Below are 24,491 nucleotides of genomic sequence, written 5' to 3'. Positions count from 1 at the left end.
TTTAGGGCCCCCAACTTATCCAGCCGTTGTCCTGTTTTACCAGTATATGTTGCCATTGCCTCATGGGGCACCCTATACCTCCGGGGCCGCCTGCAGCAGGGTCCGCTTCCTCTGTAGTTACGCCCTTAAGTTCCATGATGGTATAAAACCTCTTAGCTTGGTCATTTTAGAACCTCTGGGTTCAAAGTCCTGAACTAATGCACTCAGCCAGGGGCCACGTTAGCTAGTTGTATACCAAAAACACAGCTCACAGTCCATTCCCTGGCAAAATGATGATCATTTACTGCTGCATTTTCAGGGGTTATTATACCAACCGTTTGTATAATAGCTACTTATAGAGTAGTCAAATGTACCCCTACCTGCCACAGCCTTAGGTACAGTCTATGACAGCAGTCCCCAATCTGTGGCTCACGAGCAATATGTTGCTCACCAACATTGGATGTTCCTCCCAGTGGCCTCAAAGCAGGTGTTTATTTTTAAATTATTTTTTATTCAAAAATTTTGGTTGAATAAAAAACAAAAAACAAACAGAGCTCTTGTAGGATGCCAGTTCATATAGGGACTAACAAATAGCCAATCACAGCCCTATTTGGTACCTCTCCCCCCCCCCCGCCCGGAACATTTTTCACGCTAGTGTTGGGGACCCCTGGTCTATGTATGTATAACTTTATTTGTAAAGCACTGTTAATGAGCCGCAGTGCCATACAATGCATAAACTTGCAATATAAATAAAAGTACAATATATAAAACACAGGGAGAACAAGTCAGACAATAAATATCCATAGTGCACAGAGCTCATATAAGGACACAGTAGGAAAAAGGTCCCTACCCCTTAGAGCTTACAATCTAAGTGGGTAGCTGGCTCACATACAGGCAAAAAAAGTGCACAGGTTGATGGAAGTGTCCAGTAGGTACCAGGACTAGACTAATGTTCTAGTGCTCCAAAAGGTAGTCTATGATAATTCCTAAGATGTTGTCAAAGGAAAGGAGACTTTATGGCCATGATCAGCAGGCCACACGTCTAAAATAAGGCCAATTGCCTCTGACTACATCACTCCTTTGAGTTTATTGGAAGGGTATTACAATGAAAAAAAAAATATGTGGGAGGTAATAACGAATGTTGATGCCAGTCTAAGACAATGCAAGTTAAGGCAAAGTAAATAAAATGAAGGGAAAAAGTAGCTAAAGAAAACTAATGATAAATTTACCTCTTGGCATTTAACTTAAAGGAACAATAACACCAAAAAATTTAAGTTAAAACTGTTGCCCTGCACTGGTACTACTGGTGTATTTGTGTCAAAAACTCTAGTTTATATAAACAAGCTGCTGTGTAGCCATGGGGGCAGCCATTCAAAGCTGAAAATGGAGAAAAGGCACAGGATACACAGCAGATAACAGATGAGATCTGTTATATACAATGGGATTCTTAAAAACGTATCTGTTATCTACTGTGTATCCTGTGCTCGAATGGCTGCCCTGATGGCTACACAGCAGCTTCTTTATATAAACAGTAGTACAGTTTCTGAAGCAAACCCACCAGTTTTACCAGTACAGGGCAACAGTATTAGATTGTCATACCATTAGAATACCTTCATTTTTTGGTGTTACTGTTCCTTTAAGATTGCCATACATTCAGCAATCAGTAGCTTATCTGCCCGTGTATGGCCCCTCCCAGACCTCCATGGTCTGAAAATGCCATTATTAGGGGACTTTATTGGTGCGTTGAAGCAATCCTCGCCCAATGAGCCTGCACCCATTTTGTTCAAGTCTAAGGAGAATCTAATTCAGAGATTCAGAATCAGTTGAATGGCACTAACCTCAGGCCATTGAAGAGCTGCTTAGATTTATCCAACAAGTAGCAGAAATCTGTCACTGTCTTTCGCTCCCCCTGTGGGAGGTCATCTTCATTAGCACCAGACATTGTGCCACTTTGTGCTGTGTTCTGCCCTGGAATGCAAAAGCTGGGGTTAGTGGTCAGTATCAAGAACGGATATCAAAAAGAATCCAATAACAGATGTTAAGAAAAACAATCTTTTGACATTTGATTCATTGCATGGTAATCATACCTGAAGCAGGTAATACCCTGGAAGCAACAATTTAGTGGAAAATATAGACTGCAAGGGTTATGTTTCTTCAGTTTTTATAGGCTAGTGCTATGCCCGCAACCTTGAACATCTCAAGTTAGCATCATGGAACACCCTATTCTACTGTACCATGGTGGTGTGGGGGAAGAGTAAATTCCATGACATGACCAGTATAAAATCACTCGACCTTAGGCGTTTATAAGGTTGTAGAACTCCTTGGCGATCCTTATATTTCACAATAGGGGGTACATTATTAATTATATAATAACCTGCACACAAAGCTAGAAGCAATATTGTCTTAGCAATGAATACAAACGTTCATTAAGAATGTGTGTTTATCTCAGACAATCTCGAGTAATCTCCCTTGTGCCACTGACTATCCCAATCTCGAATCAGACTGAAAAGTCTCAAATGAGTTCATGACAATCGAGTTCAGAGAAATTAACTGTGGCAATTTTTAAAAATCCCTGCATACGCAATCCTATTTCAATTGATTGGTTGCTTGTATATTGGTGGGGTCGGGCACTGGAGAGATAAAACTGCTGATGATTTTCAGTTCATTATACAGTGCTGGGTTTAATCTAAAATTAAAAAAAGGGGAGGGGGCTGCTAGAATGATATAGTTCCTCCAAAAATATCCATACCCCCGTGAAATAAACAGATAATCCTAATTAATGAATGATTCACACAACCAAGAGGAGGTGGATTTAATGGAGTCCTTTACTATAACTCCTTTGAGGAGAAGTAGAATATTCATCAGAGCCGTTTGGGGTGTAAGAAAGCAATGGTTGTAATCTAGATAGAGCAGGCCATGTTTTTCAATTACATTCATGCATCCTACAAATCAATGTGCTTATTTTCCTGTCCTAACAAATACCTGGTGGCTGCATATTCATCATCTTAAAGACAAGGCACTAGCACTGCTCAATGTCCTACAATGCACATGTTTGTACAGCAAACATGGATAGTGTTCCTGAGCAATCACTCCAGTACAGCTTTGCCAGTTCAAAAACATGCAATTTTTTGCTGTAATTTGTCTGTACCGGTGCTCTGCCATTCAAGTGAATCAACGGTTAAAGACAGAGGGGAAGAGTGTGCCAGAAAGACAGAATTTAAGAGTAATGGGCATGCGGAAATAAAAAAAAAGCTTTGGGAAAGATGATGAATCAACCCCGGAATTGGCAGAGTTGGGCCTAGGTATTCTGTTGTCCTTGGCAAACCAGGTCACACTCACCCTAGCGTTGACAACGCCTTGAAGAGAGAGATATTAGACAAGGGCCAGGTGGTTTGGGCCCACCCAATTATTTATTTTCTGGGGAAAACACTGAAGTTACAAATTTCTCCTACCTAGCTTCAATTTTATAAAGTTTGCCTTAAAAGGAGAAAAAAAACCCATTCATGGCAATGGTGCCTGGACTCCAAAATATAATGTGATATTAAAAAAAGTTATGTTTATACAAATCCAATGATTTTTATGGATTAAACAGCTAAAAGACCCAGCAGACTGGTAGTCAAAGTCACAGCTCCATGCACAGTGCAGCAGTCATTGCAGAAGGCATGTCGAAGCCAGACAAGGGGGTCTAGGTGGTGGAAAGGTTTTGTTTTTTTTACAGCTCATTTTTTTTTTTTTACAGGCCACCACTCAGCAACTTGGTCTTCATGTTTTCCCCAGCTTTCAAGTGGGGGTCACTAAGCCAGCAGCCCAAAATAATTGCCCTGCAAGGCTATTACTATTTTATTGTTTATTACGTTTATTACTTATCTTTCTATTCAGGCCCTCTCTTATTCAGAATTCAGCGTCTCGTCCAAATCACTGCCTGGATGCTAGTGTAAATCGTTAATTTGGAGTTGGACACTAGCAACCAGATAGCTGTTAAAATGCAACCTGGAGAGCTGCTGAAAAAAAGCAAAATCTTTATAAACGCACAAATAATAAAAAATGAAGACTAACTGCAAATTATCTGAAAATAGCAATCTTTACATCATATTAGTTAATGTAAAGGTGAACAACCCTTTCTAACATCTAAAACAGTTAATGATGTTTTTTTAGCTATAACTATTTAGAAGTACTTACTGCTATCAGGGGTATAACTTCAGGACCCCCCCTAAAAACATTCAGAGTCCCCTCTGTACAAAATCACAGGTGACCCTCAACACAAGCAGAATTGTGGCTCACTCACTGGGGAATTTACAGATGATATGTATCTTATCGAGAAGTAAAAGACAAGAAGAGCTATACCCAAATTCAGATAGGGGACCAGTATTGCAGATATACATATAACGAAATGTATTTTTTAATAAGAACTGTGAATTTCTGACACTGTGACTGCCAGCAGCATCCTCAGTGATACAAAGGATACATCAAAGCATCCCCAACCTGCACTACTATGCCCCAATCTCTACGAGCTTCTGTTCTTTTTAGTTTGTCTTCTTTCCTGCCCAACATTAAAATATGCCTTTATTAATATTAAATATCTGCTGCTATAGGAACAGCAGGATTGAGAGGTCCATTAAAAAAGTCAGCATATTTCCAGATTTTACAGTAATAAATAAGATATCAGAAAGTAATCATCACTTTCCTCAACTAATTATCCTACGCACAACCTATTTGTCCAAGTTACATTAGTGATTGTTATCCAGTAATTTAGGTTGTGGAGAAAAAAGGCATAAGTGCAATTCCAAAACCCTGCACAAACTAATCCAGAGGGAGGCAACAAAAACAGTGTGTGCAGTTGATACAACAGTAACAGAACACAATTCTATCCCATCAATGGAGGAAGGGCAGGCAGCACATTAGATCATTTTGGGAGGGGGCAGTAAGTTTCGCTTCGGCCAAGTTTTTTTTTTTTTTACCTCCCTGCTGCATGCACGTGCTTTTGGAACTGGAGCGAAAAAATGGAGGAAGGGGGGTGCAGCCACCCTGGTTCTGATACCAATGATACAAGGTTGAGGTCTGTCCAAATGAAAGCCCATGGATTGGATGTGGCCCTTCAATACTTTTTTTAGGGACCCCAGACTGCTCAAAGGCTCCACTAGGCTAGACGGGCTATCTGTGGATCCTGGCAAATGCCAGAAAGGCTGCTGCAAGATGCCATAGACAGTCCCTATTTAGTGAGATAGTGGGAGGAATTCTGGGTCTCTGTGTACTTGAAATGCCTTTTTCAGACTAAATCATAGCTTTATTATGGTCTGACCCCCACATCACTTAGCACAGTAACTAACTGGCCCATTATATGGAAACCGGTGGATACTCAGGTCTTAAAAATAAAACAGAATTTATTAAATAAAATAGCAGCAGACTGACGTTTCAGCCCTTCTCAAAGTGCCAAAGTCAATACTGAACATGTCTTTTAACCACACACTGGCGGGAAACCACCAGCTACAGCTTAGTCACATGATTAAAAGCTAATTAAAAATTTGACTAGGTATATCTCCAATCCATACATACATATATAAACACATATATATACATATATATACACACACACACACAGAGTATATCAGTTTGTATTCATCTCTCCTAGCAGCATAATAGCAACAACACCATAATAGCAATAATATAACAAAATGTGTCCAAGTGTTTCACACAAGTCTGGGACATTTCAAGTGAAAGTTTAACAGCCCAAAGGAAGGAGAGATCGTTGTGTTAGACTCAATGATTTTCACATGAACAATATAATTTACGAAAATGGTGTCCTTGAGAGTTATCTAGTAATGAAACATTGTATTAATTTAACAGATAAAAGTAGTAACATATAGGAACATTCCCAGATTTGTGTGAAACAATTGGACACATTTTGTTATATTATTGCTATTATGGTGTTGTTTTAAATATATATATATGTATGTGTATATATATATATATATATATATATATATATATATATATATATATATATATATATATATATATATATATATATATATATATATATATATATATATATGGTGTTGTTTTAAATTTATATATATATATACACACAAACATATATATAGACAGGTGAGAACCTTGCCTCAGGTGGCATGGAGTGACCCAGTTACCAGGGGCAGCAAAAAAACAGCCAAATTTCCATCTCTTTAAAATGGAAAGTTGGCTCTGCTAGTGCAGCGAGCGCAATAGCAATTGCCCCCCCCTGGACCCACTTCGACGCTAAAATTAGAAATTGCAGAGCGCCATCGGGGCTGCCTGTCCCTGTGTGTGTGTATATATATATATATATATATATATATATATATATATATATATATATATATATATATATATATATATATATATATATATAGTGTATAGTCAGTGTATATATAGTGTATCGCCAGGCGAAGATTCGCTAAGACAACACTAATTCAGTAACATGCAAAGTTGCACTAGCGTTAATTCGGCAAGTGAAGTTGCGCTATCGTTGGCTAATTTGCATATGGCTGGAAGTTATGGAATGTTGAATGGACGTATATGCTGCAGCAAATACATTACACCACACAAGCCCAGGGATAGAGTTGTTATATTGTCCTATACATGTGCCCAGCGTTTAGTTTATGCGCCATATGTTAGGAAATGTAGGGGGGAAGCCGGTTACCCCCCAAAAAAAAAATTATGCTCTTTTGCAGCCTATCACCCTGAAAAAAGGAAAAGACGCCAGCGTTTTTTGGGACTTTTTCAACTAAATTTTGAGGAAGTCCTATCTACTCTATTGCCCTTGCCTGGTCTGAGGTGGCGAAGGCAAGCCTGGTGCAAGAGGCAACGTTCAGTAAAATCCGTATCTTAGAATTTGCGCAGTTATACATCCCTTCGCCAGAGAGCAACTGCGCCTGGCAACTTCGCCCTTTAAAGAAACTGCACGGCATCCTGCTCCTATTTCCATGGCCTGGGGTATATGGGAAGCTATCAGAACAGAACCACGGATGCGAGAGTGGATTCTCCTGGAAGCCTCAGGACACCAATCAGTTAATATGCTACTCTTTGCATCACCAGAGCAATCAATATGAGATGTGAGTAATCAAAAAGAAATATGTAAAGCAAGCCGTAGGCGACAAACTAGCAGTCTGACTGCCAGCTCATAGCAGCAAGTGAGCAATAACTTGATTTAACGCAGAAATCTTCCCCACTCATGGTGACAAATAATTACTTCCCATAGAAATACCCTGCTGTTGTGTCTACATGCTGCTTTGTTGTATCCCAGTGAAGAAATTTGTTGATAATTAAGAGAAATTAAAATGATGGCTGAAAGCGAAACAACACAGATTGGTATCAAACAGACCTGGAACACAATGGCAGCCTGTGGATTCCAAAATCTTGAAAGCGGAGGTGTAACCTTGATTGTACACACATTTGTCTGTACACAGCAGCTTCCATTTCACAAAGGCGCTGTACCCACAGGCATTTTAACTTGCATTTGAAGCGTACTGCAGTTTTATGTGGCAAACTTCACAGCAACACAAAGCTGTGAACTGATTTTAGCCAGGCATATAGAAGTGGACACCACCAATACACCTTAACAAAAAAAAAGGATCTTCCTGTTAAATTAACCCTATTTACAGGGATAATGAGTCCCCTCTTGAACAGATCCCGAGAAAAATTTAAGAAACATATTTTCTCCCAGGAATTAAACAATTCCAAAATCAGAACCAGCCTGGTTCTTGTTGTTTATGGAAAAAGCCCTTGAGTAGTTCTGCATTTGAAATGCATAAAAAACATTTGGATACACAAACCTTACTAAAGATTATGATCTCAAACTAGCACGGTCATAAGTACACTAAATTCTTATAAGTAAACTGAATTTGATCTCAACCCTACTGGGCTGCCAGCCAGCAAGCCAATTGTTGCTCCTTTTCTAGATGAGTTAACGACCGCCAAGGGTTTGTTGCCACAGCTACTCTGAACGGGCCATCAATCGCCTCCCCAACCAAATCATCCAGACTCCTGAAAGTGCTACCAATCCCTACCTGTAAACCAAATACAGAGCTATACAGTAGGGTCGGTTGTTGCTATGTTTGGCCATGTAAAGGTGGCCATACACAGGATTTAGACCGATTCGGCATCTGTTATCTGCCCATGTGTGGGGGTTCCCGGCGGGTCCTCCCAAACCATATCATGCCAAAATTGGCCAGATATCAATCGGTCAAGTTAGATTTTTTGTACGATCCAGGACCTCATCGGCTAGTCCCTGCGACCCGTCGGAGCCCATTCGTAGTATTGTAATCCAATCGTTTTGCCCCAAGTCATTCACCGATTTGTACCACTGATAATAGGTTGGAGGGTCAGGGCATTTCCAGTAGTAGGTTATCCACTTCCTGCCTAAGCATAGTACTCTGTGTAAATAGAGTTGAAGTGGTTGGGAGAGCACCAGGGGTGGAGTAGTGATGTCAAGAATGCATAATTTAGGGTCTTGTGGTATGGAGAGACCCATTTGGAGAGAAAGGGTAGCGAGAATCTTTAAACAGTAGAGCGCCAGCCATTTGCAAGACCAAAGGGTATGTATGAGGCTACCTTGTTGCTGATTACAGCCGTTACAAAGATGAGAAATAGTAGGGTCAATTTTGTGCAGCTTGGTCTTGGTATAATAGGCCCCATGGATGAAATATTATTGAATCATTCTGAACTTATAGTTCAAAGATACCAGGGAGGGGGTGATGAGTGCTTGTGACCATTCAGTTTCTGCGAGGTTTGTTAAGTCTAAGTTCCATTGAGCTCAAGACTTTATTAAAATCGTTTGTGCCCTATTATTATAATTATGCCATATGCTTTAGTATAATTTTATACAGACTGGACATCAGCCCTTTATGTTTATCAGCTGCTATAGCGTTGGCTAGTGATGAGTATTCAATCAGAATCTTGTGAGACCTGTTCTGCTTAGCAAGGGCTGAACAGACTCTGCTGTAAGTCAACTATTGTGAGCTAGGGAGACTGGTGTTAATTCTTAGAGTCGTAAATGGTATTAGACTGCCAGATTCCCATATGTTACCTATCCCACAGAGCTTAGTCCAAATTTGGGTAAGTGGTACCCAGCTCATAGATGGGAAGCTTGCGTTACTATTAATATGGGTCTGTAGGTGAAACAAATGGAAGATAATTAGTTGGTGTGCCTTGGCCCATATCCTCTTTTGGAGAGCAAGAAGGGGATTTACTGGACCACTCCCAGATCCAGAGCCCTTGGCCAGTAGACCCTGTCGGGGGGCCGCATATGTAGAGGTAGTACAAAACCAGAGATAGAATAGGCATTTTTCAGCAAACTGGGGTAGCATTTGTAAGTTGTGCCAAAATAAGTCTGCATTTATATTTACAAAATCACAGGTCCACTTTAAGAAGCTAGGGCTAGCATTCATCGCTGCCTCCTGCGCATCAATGAAATCGAACACACACTACTTCTTAACCTGACTCCAGCCAGGGCACCAAAACCACTGGCACTTAAAAAAGCAACAATAAGGCACATTACAGTATGAGCATTGCTGTTGTTTTATCTCAGTTATGTGTTTAATGAAAAAATATATTTAATGAAAAAATATAATTCACAGTTTAACATGGAATTTGCGCATTCCATTTCTTCCTCCTCTGGAGCTGCAATTACATTTAACCAAACAGAGATGTAGACCTTACAGGGACTCAGAATGCCTGAGGCACTGAGACGAAGCTGGTGTGAGCACAAAGGGTTGTTAGCTTAAATGAGTAATACATCATGGAAACGGAGCTTTATTATGGTGAGAATATGGGAAAACAAACAGAGCTTGCCCTTGTTCCTGCCCTGTGCTTTTCCTCTCAGTACACACATAAACTATTCGGCAGACTGAATGGTACATTGAGATGTGAAGTATTATACCCATGTGTGCTCGTCTAGAAGTGAAAGTGAATAAGGACAAAGTAAATATAACAAAGCATTGGGCATCTCTCAAGCTTTCGTCTCAGGGCTAATGTACTAGTGAAAATGCAGTTGCACAACTTTTGATTTATTTGTCCCATTTATTAAAGGCATCTATGTCCAAAACCAAGCTGTCCATGCACTATCCTATTGTTGCCTCTAGAGACCTACAGTGGGTTGGGAACAGAATACCGGCTAAGTGGTCGGGGGATTTGGGTAGCAAGTTCCTGATTCACCAACAGTGCGGGTGGTCCGCAGGTACCTGCCTGGGTATCCAACTCAGCTGTGGGTCTTGGCTCTGCCACCCCCTCCAGCAATATAGCATTTTTTTATCCCTTTACCTGGTTAATCCACCACTGGTCCATAGTGATGCCATTTCCAGTATCGTGAGTCCCCAGTGCGGGTCAGATAAGGGGAAAAGCTCGGTGGTGGGTGCTGGTCAGGTTGAGGGTCCGTGTTGTGCACAGGTTTGACTGGTTAGACCAGTGCAGGACTCTTCCTGCTTCCAGTTCTGAATTTAACATAGGGGAAACATAAAAATGGCAGTAGATCCAGGGTTCTGTCAGTATACCTGCAACTGCATTTTAATTCCCAGGGACAGAACTGGCAAAATCCTGACTTACAAAATTTTCAGTGCAAGTATATGGATTGTACTGCATCAGCCGCAACTGTGTCAAGTACATCTCGCATAAGGAGTATTTATAGAATTAACGGTCAACAAAAATGTAAGGGTATGCATTTCATTCAAAAGGTTTCTTCCTTTTCTGAAAAGGTTCTTTTTTGCATTACTACCACCATTTAATATAACGTTTGTCTCCCTTCTTAGGTCCCTGGCATCCTGCTTGTTGCCCATCAATGGGTTATCAAGTATTAAAAATCTATTTTAGCCCTGAAATACAATTGCAATAGGCTGGCCTTTGATTTTTCAGATCGGAGGTTCCTCCAATTTGACTCCCCTGCTTGGGTATTAGCTTGGAGTAATTTCTCCTCCAGTTTTTTCTGTAGACTAAAAATTACAGTGCTTGTTAGAGTCTCATGGTATTCAACCCATGGTTTTTGGGTGCAATGGCTTAACTAAATGTTTTTCAGCCCTACAACAAAATCTTTTCAGCGCCCTACGCTATATAAACTTTGGATAACATTACTTATTTTGCACACATTTCAAAATTCTGTGATTATACTCCTTGGTCTCACAGCAGCTGATGGTCCTGAAATCTCTATAGATAAGAACCTGGTTGGGAACATTAAATTCAACCACTGGTTTAACAAGAGCATTTTACCATTTGACCTCATGTTGTCCTTTTCTCCAATGTGAACACTTCCACATATTATTATCCTTTTTAAGTAGGGATGCACCGAATCCTGGATTCATTGAGGTATTTGGCCAAATCGAAGCCTTTTTCAGATTTGGGCGAATCCAAAAACATGGCCATACCAGATCTAAACTTGCCAGCCAGTTTATTTATGGATTTAATATGACAAATTACTGTTATCTATGCTGATTTGGGGCAATAAAATATAAAGTAGGGGTCAGACTATTACCTCACTTTATTTTTCTTGATATTTTTCTGTTGTCCCTCAAAGGAACTGGGTATTCGTGGTTGAAACACTCAGACCTGTTGTCTTCTTTATAAGGCCACTATTTCTTTATCTACTTGAGAAAGAGAAGCAGTCAGCAGAGCAAGAGCCTAGTGTTGGCCACAGGATTCAGCAACCATAATAGTCAGGTTGTCAAAGTAGTGATATAAATTAGGGGTGCATCAAATCCAGGACTCAACCGCACGTTTGCATGATTCAGCAGAACCAAATAGGAACCCTATTTTAAAGCTCTTAAAAAATGAACACAATGCTTTTTTGTTTACAACTGATGCTTTATTTTATTTTCCTCAGATTTAAATGGGCAAATTAGAGCTGAGATTTGGTTCGCAATCCTGCCAAATCTTTTAAAGAAGGATTTGGCCTAATTCAAAATGAAGTCTAATTTAATCTAACACATTTGGGTGATGCAAAATGCATCAAAATGCAGTATTGTTGCTGTGTTTACCATACATCCCCCACATTTATCTTTCACATAATGAATTGGTTCCACATTGGGTGCAAAGTCAATTTTACTACTTTGTTATATAACATTTGTATCATGCATCAGAAATCATACTTAATCACACTATAATGTCCATTAAACAACTGCATTTCTTTTTATACTCCGAAAATCTATACATTTTAATACACAGCATACTTGGGAATAAGCCATGATCTAAAGTAAAAGCAAAAAAAAAAAACATCTAGCAGCTTCCAATAAAGGCCTTTTTTTCCACCAGAGTGATAACTAAAGGGCACTCTGAATCGTAATTGAAAGAGACTACGCTGCATTCAAAGATAAGAAACCAGCATCTAGGATCAAATGTGTTCTTAGTGTCATTGCTAGCAGGTCACGTTGTGCAGTTTGTCAATATCAAATAACGCAGCATTATTAGATATCCATGCAACTGCCTCTGACCTTCACGGTATACAAGGCCACAAATGGATCATGCCTGCAGTGACCCACAAGTGACAAGCACAAGGGCGTATTGTGTTGTTCCAACTGGAGCTTGAATGAAAGATGAATCAACAAACAGTAATACAAAAACCATGGGGGAAAAATGCGTGCGTGTAATTTTTTGACTTCTATTAAATGATTAATCAGAAATCATTAAAATAAGCTTGATCAAGTTGAACCCTATAGACAAAGCTGCATGATTGTGTTGGAGCCCTACAGAGCAAGCTTTGTATAAAAAAGTGAGTTGAAACTTGCCATCAATCTGAACCGCAGGTATGGTCCCTGCTTGGTTTCACTAAATTCTTGCTTGGGCAGTATATATTAGTGATGCATGGCTGTCAACATGAACCTGCCCTCTCAATACCTGAACCAAATGGTGCACTGTGATTACTACCAGGCCTACAATGGAGGGCACCCAAGAAACCCACTCCCACCCCCAACTGATCCAAACTCAACCCCCACTTTGCATTCCACAGCCATAGTCATAACTCATGCACCAAATCCCTGCTGCTGTATCAGCAAGCATTAGATTAGGTGCACCAATTAGATTACAGCAGAACCTAGATGAATGCTTTCCCAGGGCTTGTGTTTCTTCTTCCTACTTCTAGTTCCGGTCCTAACTGAGTTTTTTAAACCCAAGCCTGATCTGTTCATCTGTGATGCCACAGGAGGGGGCACAGCATTTATACATTTGAGCACTGTGTTTGGACAATAACCAGATGGTATTGGGCTGGATGGGGGACAGTCTGAAGGGGCTGAGCCAAAAGGACAGCCAATACTGACACTTGCCCTTGACCTGATGTAGGACCAATTCAGTAAACCCATGGTTCTTGAGGCTTTCACACTGTGTTGGACAATCACCAGATGGCATTGGGCTGGATGGGGGACTATCTAAGGGGGCTGAGTCAAGGGGACAGCCAATACCGACACCTGCCCATGACCTAATGTAGGACCAATTCGGTAAACCCATGGTTCTTGAGGCTTTCGCACCGTGTTGGACAATCACCACATGGCATTGGGCTAGATGGGGGACTGTCTGAAGGGGCTGAGACAAAAGGACATCCAATACTGACACCTGCCCATGACCTGATGTAGGACCAATTCAGTAAACCCATGGTTTTTGACACTGCCATAAAACAATAGGAAGAAAGATCATATGTACTCAAACCCTTTAACCTATACTTTGCAGCAGAGGTTTAACCGAGTTTTTATGCTTTCTATTTAAGTTCCTAGAGCCATTGGAGACGCTAACTTAATAAGTGCAATTATATCTGCCAGCCTATTAACATTTGCAGAATACAATTCATTATCATTAGTAGTAATTAAAGCTCTAATTAGGAAGATACTCTTTCTTCTTTTATCAAAGCATTTACATTCTAGCTACACCATACTAAGTTAATTGGTGAAGTAAGAGCAGGGTACGCACCATAAAATAAGCCTGTAGCTGCTTTGAAGGTTGTTCTGTTAATATTTTCCTCCCCAAAAAACTAGATTTACTCAGCAACAAAGTAGAACCTTATTTTTATTTTAATTCACTGTCATGTTTTAGTAAAAACCGTGTTGCTCTATGTTTTTTTCCCCTGTTTAGAGTGATGGACAATAAAGGCAACATTTTTGTTCACAGATGATGCAGTTCCTTCACTTGTACCAAATTTTCAATATACAAATTTGGGTTTGGATTTGTTTTGGTATTCAAAATCGTTACATTATAGCATAATTGAAGTGTCTCTTCACTTTTGTGCTTTGTCAGAGAGCTGTAGGCTCATAGGAGCAGGCAGCACCAGATGAGCGTCAAGCTTGTTTGAATTGCAGGTATTCTTATCACTGGTGTCGATAAAAGATGTTAAGGTAGGGCTAGCTCTACTCATAAAGGGTCACTGTATTCCCTTACCCTGCCTTTTCCTAACGATAGTAACATTTGAGACCCAAAAATTAAACTGTATAGTACAGGTATGGGACCTGTTATCCAGAATGCTTGGCACCTGGGGTTTTCTGTATAATGTATCTTTCCGTAGTTTGGTTCGTACCTACTTAAAGTCCACTGGAAAATCATTTACAAATTAAATAAACCCAGTAGGCTGTTTTGCTTTCAATAAGGGTTAATTATATCTTAGTTTGGATCAAGTACAAGCTACTGTTTTATTATTACAGAGAAAAAGGAAATCATTTCTAAAAATTTGGATTATTTGGATTAAATGGAATCAATGGGAGATTACCTTTCCCATAATTCTGAGCTTTCTGTTATTTTCTTTCCAGATCACGTATCCCACACCTGTAATGCTAGATGTATGAAGGAACACGTCAGTCCCGTGCCCTACGGCTGATAAATGGGAAGACCCTGATACTTGTTGAACATGAGTGGTTTTAACAGTATTTTTTTTTTTTTTTACAAAGGCACCGCTTTAATGGCTACATCTGAAATTTTTTTTATAAATACTCTTTAAAAAAATCACTCCCCCCACAAGTATAGTCCAGAGATTTTTTTTAGTGGAATTCCTACAGTAGATTCCGTCTCTCTGGTGTGAAACTAACCCTGCTCAGGGCTGAGCAGATTCATTATTCATGGAGCGGAGTGGGTGATCAGTGGTGCTACATGATTTATTAATATGTATCAGTGTAAACTGCTCTTTCCCGATTTCTTCGAGGAGGCTTTCTTATCCATGGAGAAGGCTAAACAGCAGATGCAAGCAGTTTTTTGAGGTACGGAGGGTGGAGGTGTAGTGTCAGGGAACTCGCTCAGCACCAGCGGAGCAGAACAAGTATCATTCTCAACTGCGTGTTGAGCAGCTTTGCTTTACTGAGGGAAGGCCAGAAACATATTGTTCGACAGGGTGTTTTCAGGTTGGTCAGCAAAAAGATCACAAAGTGAAACATGAAAACTAATGCACGTATTGATTTTATGTTCACTTACTGAAGGGGGAGGAAATCACACGACTGAATGAAATAAACCCTTCAATTACAGATTATTAAACACATTTGTATTTAACATTCAGGGGTCTGGTTTATCCCCATCAAGACCAATCTGAAATCTAAAAAGTAACGTTACACCGTTGGCTGTTCCTCTAGAATTTGATAATTATGCGCTCTCATTAAGCAGCAGGTAAATTTCAATAACAAATAAACATTAACGCCAATTAAATATAATATAACTCGGGCGGTAAGGTTTAATTTATCAAAGCCTCTGTTGTGAAAGATGGTGTCACGGATCAGATGTTTAGGACACAAAACCTTTGCCAGAGCTACTACTTTCCCATTTGTGAAAAATAAAACAGCATACATCTAAAGAGGCTAAAGTTGCTCATATACAGGACTTGGCAGCTTATTGGTACATGCATGGGGTAAAAATGTTTTTGTTGTAAAAAACTGACTTTATGACTAACCTTATGTATGGGATCCATTATCCAGAAAACTCTGAATTACATAAAGGCAGTCTCCCATAGACTCCATTTTATCCAAATAATCAAAGTTTTTAAAATGATTTCCTTTTTTTCTATAATAATAAAACAGTACATTGTACTTGATCCAAACTAAGATATAATAAACGAGCATATAGAGGAGACGTTCAGCGCCGATTGCAGTAAAGGATAGGGTTAAATTACCCAAAAAGAAGGGGGGGTCCAGGCAGTGTCGGACTGGGACACCAGGGGTCCACACAAAAACCTTAGACCAGGGGCCCACCATAAAACCTTAGACCAGGGGCCCACAAATATTCTTCATCTCCTCTTATCAACCTCTATTCTCCTAGTTTGTTTTCTTTACATACTGTAATCTATTATTCCATCCATTTAGCCTCATTGTTTTCATAGAATAGGGAATGGCCATGATATTGGCCAAAAGTTTAACAGTATGAGGGCCCAATGACACCACTCCCGGTGGGCCAGTCCGACACTGGGCCAGGTGCTCAAGCCCCAGACCTTCAGCTTGGGGAGGCAAAATATGCAAATACATAATAAAGGGCTGGCACATACCAGACCACACTCTGTAAATATATGTAGTTAAAAATAATTTATTTATGCAAAAAACATCACAGCAAGCCTAACGCGTTTCGTGCCTTAGGGGCACTTGCTGTGATGTTTTTTGCATAAATAAATTATTTATTATTTTTTATTTATTTATTTTTATTAACTATTTGCGGAGTGTGGTCTGGTATGTGTCAGCCCTTTATTATCTTTTAAGATATAATAAATCCTTATTGGAAGCAAAAGTCACTGATTGGTTTAATCTAATGTTTATATGATTTTCTAGTAGACGTATCCAGAAAACCGCAGGTCACGAGCATTCTGGATAACAGGTCCCATACCTGTACATTCTATTCACTGTACATGCAAAGGTTGGGGATTTCTTAGTGCCTGAATAAAAGGAAATCCAACACCACCAAAATCCTTAAGTTGGTGTACAGGCACAGGTATTGTCAACCCTTTAATAAAAATTAAAATTGCTGCTCGATTTTATGGTAAACATGAGACTGAATTTAAAAACCTCTTGGCTTTCATAAACCAACATGATTGGTTCAGGGACACAAATGTAATGAGTCAGCATTATAGAAGAACATTGCTCTCTGCCCGCCATTCCTCCATTACAACAGAACCCATGTATGTAGATGGCAAGTAGTACAGCATCTATGAGGGCTTCATAATTTTTTTAAATACAGGTATGGGACCTGTTCTTCACAATGCTCGGGACCTGGGGTTTTCTGGTTAATGGATCGTTCTGTAATTTGGACCTTCATAAAAATTAAAATACATTTTATCAAAGTTTATCAGAGCAAAAGTCACAGTTTATCACAGCATATTACAGGACTGGGGGCACATGGGAAACTGACAATATGTCTAGCCCCATGTCAGATTTCAAAATTAGATGCGGGATAAACGAAAGACCTGCACAGACATTGGTACTCCAAAATTCTTTGCTAGTTTACTACAAGGTAATGAATAATCAGACATGTTTTACTTTTTAATCCATTTTTAGTACTCTGCAAATTAAAACAGAAGCCTAAACTATAAAAATTTGAGTCATAATAAGAAAGTCAGAGACAACACATTTGGGTAATAAACTGTAATTGCATTAATATTTCCATATAAAGTATATTTTGTTACTTAAAAAAAAAACAGCTCGCTAATGAGTTTTCCAAGTTCTTTGTAAAATTTACCCCAAACATTATCCTTTTATAATTAGATTAGTGATAGTTTAGAGATAATTTAAAATATAGTTTTTGCAGATTGATGAGGCCATCATCTTTGTTTTTGCAATCATTTTCTGTAGGTAACTTGTTTGCAATTAACGTAAGAGCGATGGATCATGCTGCAGCCACAAACATTACTCATTCTGCCTAAAAGTACAATGTTCCCATCTGCTGCTATTGTTTTATGTTTGTTCTCTTTCATATTGCTCCCATGAATCTGTATATAAACAACCGGGCCAGTGCCTACAACTGATATTTTACACTCTACTCCAGGGATGGCCATATCTTTTTAGCTGAAATGCAATTGCCAGAATCTCTTGCCTAAAGGCTGAGAGCACACTAGTGCTTAATGAATATCAACGCTACATTTCAAACAGTTTCTGCTTTCCAAATAAGCTAAGGTCCATGTACAGGTACTGCTAAAAAAAAACACATACTGTACCTTACACAGCTCCTCCAATGTGGCCATCCACCCCAAAATCTAGGGTTAACCGCATGCATTAAGGGAGAACTAAAATTAAGTAAGATTTATCAGAATATATATCACATATAAATACACTATAAAAACCCTCAAAGTAATGCTGCTCTGTCCTCTGTCAAAAGAAACATCACATTTCTTTCCTTCTATTGTGTATACATGGGCTTCTGTATCAGACTTCCTGTTTCCAGCATAAAACTCTAGGGCTAGGGCCTGAGAATGCTCAGTTTGCTCCTTTCTCCCTCTTCCCCTCCCACCTCCCCTTCTTGCTGTAATCTAAGCCCAGAGCAATGAGTAGCAATGAGCAGGGAAAGACTCAGGCAGGAAGTGATATCACTTGTAATAATATGGCAACTGCTATCCTAAACCAACAGAGAGCTTCTAGAGCTGTTTGCTCAGATATGGTAAAGCATTCTGCAGAATAAATATAATGCTCTCGTTTGCACTATTGTGGCTAATCTATTGGCAATAAACTGCTTTGGTAGCTTTCCTTCTCTTTTAAGCAATGTATTCATGTGCTGAGTTCTTCTATGCACCTTCACTTAAGTAGCCAGACTTGTGGGGAGGTGTACACATGCATACACCAGCCCCAAAAGCACATGATTAAGGGCTGTAATGACAGAACCTGGTAGTTAAAAGTAATCCGTATGGGGTTTGTAACTTATTTATCGCAACTCTGGTCATGGGAAGCGTCACAGTAACCCTAAGCGACCCTAAGCACTTTTTTATATCGCATTACATCAATGCCACATCAAGGTCTGGACTGGGATACATAACAGGCCCTGGCATTTGAAGTACACAGAGGCCCCAAAAGCCCCCCCCACCACCACCAGCCTGCTAAATAGTGACTTTCTATGGCATCTTACAGCTGCCCATCTGGAATTTGCAAGAAACCACAGATTCCTAGTCCAGGACTAAAGCAACCAGAGGAGCCAGTTGCTCCAGTCTCTGTTCTCTTCTACTGCTCTGGAAATATGAGAGGGCCTCCTTTATTTTCGAGCCAAGATGATCAGGAAAAAAATATGTTAGGAAAAGCAAAGATATTCTTAGTGCGTATATATGCCAGCGGCAGCTGGGAGCGCGGGAGGAATTCTGCTGTGTCTGCCGGGGATCTGGACCTGCCTTCCGCTTTTTGTTCCATAAAATGTTAATCAACACTCTAATTTCCCCAAACATGTACAACAGAAGCTGCTTCTGTGGTGTAACTTGTTGCTGGGGAGGTGACAGCCAACTCTCTCTATGCAGCCAGAACCCATAAACAGCCAGCCAATATGTTACATTTTCATAAAAATTGCATCGGAAAGATCAGATAAGGAAATAATACATTTATGCAGCACAGCAATAGACACTTGGGGGCAGATTCACTAAGCTCGAGTGAAGGATTCGAATGAAAAATACTTCGAATTTCGAAGTATTTTTTTGGTACTTCGACCATCGAATTGGTTAAATTCGTTCGAATTCGAACGAAATCGAACGAATCGAACGAAAAATCGTTCGACTATTCGACCATTCGATAGTCGAAGTACTTGCCCTTTAAAAAAAACTTCGACCCCCTACTTCGGCAGGTAAAACCTACCGAAGTCAATGTTAGCCTATGGGGAAGGTCCCCATAGGCTTGCTAACCTTTTTTTGATCGAAGGATTTTCGTTCGATCGTTGGATTCAAATCCTTCGAATCGTTCGATTCGAAGGATTTAATCGTTCGATCGAACGAAAAATCCTTCGATCGATCGATCGAAGGATTAGCGCTAAATCCTTCGACTTCGATTTCAATCCGAGGGTCGAATTTCGAAGTATTTTTAACTTCGAAATTCGACCCTTAGTGAATCGGCCCCCTACTGTATTTAATAAATATACACATAATATATATACTGCTATTAGGCAAACCCAAAAAAGGGATTCCCCCCCCCCTCCACTGCCTGACACCAAACCAGACTCAAATCTGAAACTGCATGTCAAAAATTCTGCAGGATTAAACAGACACATCTTTTCATATAGATATAGACAAAAAGTGAAACTTTTGCTTCACACCTAGGCCTCACCTAAAGGTGGTCATAAACTATAAAATCCGCTCGTTTGGCAAGGTTGCCAATCGAGCGGATCTTAACCCGATGTGCCCACTAACGGCTGGGCGATATCGGGTGAATCGAACGGATTAAAATGCTACGAATGGGCGCCGACGAGTTTCAGGGCCGCATCAACTAGCCAATGCAGTCCTGGATCATTAAAAAATATCAAACTGGACTGATCGATATTTGGCTGATTTTTGGCCTCATATCGATCGGGAGGACCCGTCGGGAGCACATCGTTAAAATTGCAATTCTTTGGTTAAATTGGCTCTGTAAATCGGACCTTTCTGGATAATGGGTTCCTGGATAAGAGATCACATACCTGTGCTCCTTAAAGGGGTTGTTCATCTTTGACTTAACTTTTAGTATGATCTTGAGAGCGATATTCTGAGACAATTTGCAACCGGTTTTCATTTTTTTTATTAATTGTGGTTTTTGAGTTATTTCGCTTTTTATTCAGCAGATCCCTAGTTTGCAATTTCAGCAATCTGCGCTGATTTGAATAAGAGACTGCAATATGAATAGGAGAGGGCCTGAATAGAAAATGAGTAATACAAATGTGTAGCCTTACAGATTATTTGTTTATAGATGGTGTCAGTGACCCCCATTTGAAAGAGAGAAACAGAAGAAAAGGGCAAATAATGCAAAAACTGTAAAAATGAAAAAAAAAGGCAAAAAAAAAATACCAATTAAAGAAGTTACTCACCTTCCAGAACTTTTTTCAGTTCAGTAGTTTTCAGATGTTTTAAAGTTTAAAGTTGAATGTTTCTGTCTCTGGTGTTTGAGTCTGGCAGCTCAGTAATTCAGGTGCAGACTCTAAGGGGCAGATCTATAAAGGGTCGAATTTCGAATTGATAAATACTGCGAAATTCGACCATCGAATGGCTTTACGTCGACTTTGAATATCGAAGTCGAAGTTTTCTTCACCGAATTTGACCGTTTTGCGGTCGAAGTTAAATCGTTCGATCGAGCGATGAAATCCTTCGAATCGAACGATTCAAAGGGATTTCATCTATCGATCGAACGATTTTTCTTCGACTTCAAAAAACTTAGAACAATGCTCAGGAAGGTCCCCATAGGCTAACATAGCACTTTGGCAGGTATATTTTGGCAAAGTATTGAAGTTGAAGTATTTTAAAGAGACAGTACTTCGATTATCGAATGGTCGAATATTCGAGCGGTTTTACTTCGAATCAAAGTCGTAGTATCCTATTCGATGGTTGAACTATCCAAAAAATTACTTTGAATTTAGAATTTTTTTACTTTGAAAATTCCCTTGATAAATCTGCCCCTAAAACTCTTAGAATTTTGCAACATTTAGTTGATACATTTCTCAGCAGCATCTCTAAAGTATTAGCAACTATTGTATCAATTCTAACAACTGCCTGTAATAAAACCCAGAGATTCTGCTCAGCAGGGACATAAGAAATGTATCTACTAAATGTATCAATTTAGAACAGTTCACCGGGTCAGTGACCCCCTCCCAGAGCTGCTTTAGAAGGTGGAAAATTACACTTTACACTTCAATATTAGAAAAACAGTGACACATAGAAAATTGAAAGTAATTGGAAAATGTCTTTAAATCTGATACCTGTAACTTCAGCTCAGTTGGACCCACCCCATGGTCCAACTCAGAAGAATGTACATACCCAAATACTAGATACCCAAAGGGTAGCACTTGTTAAAAATTGAGTGTGCTTTCTGGCAGATTGGGGTCACAGCCTAAAATTAAGAGATTTTACCTTTTGAATTGGTAGGTAAGTTGAGTGGGTTTTCTCATACATTTAGCTCATACATAAAACTATGTGTGATCCTCGCCAGGAGCAATTCTCTAGCTGGATCTCCCCCCCATAGCCCCCTGCTATACCACCCCCCTCACCCTGCAGTGCTTATCTATCTTGCTCTGGAGGGGGCCCAGGGGCAGAATCCGTAGTGCAGAGAGCACAATAAAATACCTGCCAACTGTCCTGTGGCAGCTGCACTTAGATACATTTGTAACAACTTAAGATAAGCAAAGAAACATTTGTAACAAATAAGATAAGCAGGTCTCTTGGGAAAACTGACTTGCAGCTTAACGGGCAATTCACCTTTATTAGCAAAACTGTATTAACACATAAAACCTGACCCTAAAACCCCCAGAAATGTGATCAAACTTTCCATAACCTGCCAAATTTTGTAAAATGGATGTGGTATTTAGGGAGTGCAGCCATAAAATGGGTGTGGTCATTTTTTCTATTTTCCAAATGTTGGGAGGTATGCAATAGTGCTCCCCCCATTACTAGAGAGCGGGACATTGGACATACCTCCCAACTATCCAGTTTTTAGAGGGACAGTCCCTTTTTTGACAGCTCAACCCGCAGTCCCTCATTTGTACTGTAAAGTCCCGTTTTTCTCTGCACTGAACAGGCAGAAAAAGAAACAATGTTTCTAACTTAATTGGCTTTTAGCAGAGAGCCCAGAACAGCCACAGCAGCAGATAAGATACCTTGTAACAATTTCGAGATAAGCAAATAAGTAATTGTAACAATATAAGATAACAGGTCTCTTGGAAGAAGTTAGACTCGGCTTAAATCGCAATTCAACTTCATTAGCAAAACTGTAATAACTGAAAAAAAAAACACAGAAATATCTTCAAACTTTGATAACCTGCCAAATTTTGTAAAATGAACATGGTAATTAGGGGGTGTGGACACAAAAATGGGCATGGTCAAAAAAATTTGCCGCAATGCTCGCGACAAGTTTTTTGACCCTCTTTTTCTTTCCAAAATGTTGGGAGTTGTGATTGGGCACAAAAGAAAAGACTGCACACTAGGTAGATATGATTCTCTGTGTTTTAATATTAAAGAGCATTCCAATGCCTTCTTTCCCAGACAAAGTGATTTATTCTCACACTATAACATTCAATGCCTAGGAAGTCTAATAATAAGGACATAACCAGATCATTTGGCTTTAAAGAGATGCTAGGCCTAGCTTGTGTGCTTCTTTGGGTTGACATTACTCACTGACCTTCAGGCTATGATCAATGGGAGCAGAAGTAGGCTTCAGCTTGAAATAAAAAATAAACTAATGGAATTTATTTCAGGGTCCACTGGCTTGCATTACAAAGCTGGATGTGGGCCCCCCCACACCTGCAGGGCATTCTTAACATTAAACAGTCAAACTGCCTTCTATTTCCTCATAAACTAATCAATTACCTTTCAAATAAGGGCCCATAGTAATTTGTACCTCTTTATGTCACCAACATAAAAATCAGTGTTTTTGCATAAAAAGATAAGATGATGCCATTCTTAAGCTGGCCATAGACAAGATAAGAGTCCTGCAGATAAGAGTCCTGCGCAGGTCCATTTTTTGGAATCCGTACCTGACCCGTACCCACAACCTGCAATCCCCAACCGAGACCCGCATTCTTACCCGCTTGGACCCACTTCCCAACCCGCAAGTACCTTATCCCCAACCCGGACCCGCGACCTACTGACCATCAAGAATCAGGAAGTGCTGTCATTGTAAACCGGAAGTGACATCATCGGAAGTGGGCGTGAACAGGGGGAAAGGAGTAAAACCGGAAGTGCTGTCATTGTAGACCGGAAGTGACATCATCGGAAGTGGGCGTGAACAGGGGAAAGGCGTAAAACCGGAAGTGCTGTTATTGTAAACCGGAAGTGACATCATTGGAAGTAGATGTGATCCGAAAAAACAGTTAAAATTGATATTGAGAAGACCAACAGCCCGACCCGCCTCTACACCCGCACCCGGAACTTCTACCCGTAACCCGCAGGGTATCGCAGGTTTTTGCTTGTAACAGGCGGGTACCCGACCCACTGCAGGACAGATTAACCTTCATATTGGATGGTGCCATCTCCCGACCTGCCACTAAACATTCCTATAAAATAAAGCAGCAAAGAGAACAAACCAGCCAATGTCCTGCCTGTCACAGAAATCATGCCCGACAAATTCTACTGGGAAGCGCACAGCGATATCGTCAGATCGGCAATACATGCAGAGATATTATTGTCAGCCGACAGTAATCTTTTAATTGATCGTCCAAACGATCGATCTCCATGGGACGAAAAATGTCGGTACCTTCCACACACGGTTCTAAAATCGCACGAATCGAGTATTCGTACAATCGGATCTTTGCATCTATGGCCATCTTAAGCAACTTGGGTTTGCAACTGGATTGATCATTTCTAGTTCTGGCTTGAGTGTCGACACCAGCAGCACACAGAATGTAAATGCAATTACATTATGTATTAAAAAAACATTTCAAATTGTTAATGCACGTATATTTTAATA

At 40.0% G+C, this 24,491-nt stretch overlaps 1 protein-coding gene across 1 annotated transcript in view; it reads right to left on the bottom strand.

The window, feature by feature from the left end:
- LOC108698239 (protein SCAI) overlaps nucleotides 1-24,491 on the bottom strand; it is a 77,903-nt gene that overhangs the window by 39,464 nt on the left and 13,948 nt on the right. The window contains exon 2 of the mRNA XM_018229573.2: nucleotides 1,818-1,947. Within this exon, the coding sequence (XP_018085062.1) occupies nucleotides 1,818-1,921 (104 nt within the window). The 5' untranslated portion in view covers nucleotides 1,922-1,947. The remainder of the gene's footprint in view (nucleotides 1-1,817; nucleotides 1,948-24,491) is intronic.

This window comes from Xenopus laevis, chromosome 8L (genome assembly GCF_017654675.1).
Source record: "Xenopus laevis strain J_2021 chromosome 8L, Xenopus_laevis_v10.1, whole genome shotgun sequence".
NCBI classification, from domain to species: Eukaryota; Metazoa; Chordata; class Amphibia; order Anura; family Pipidae; genus Xenopus; species Xenopus laevis.
Note: the sequence above shows the minus strand (reverse complement) of the source record. Positions and strands in the feature narration are given on the sequence as shown.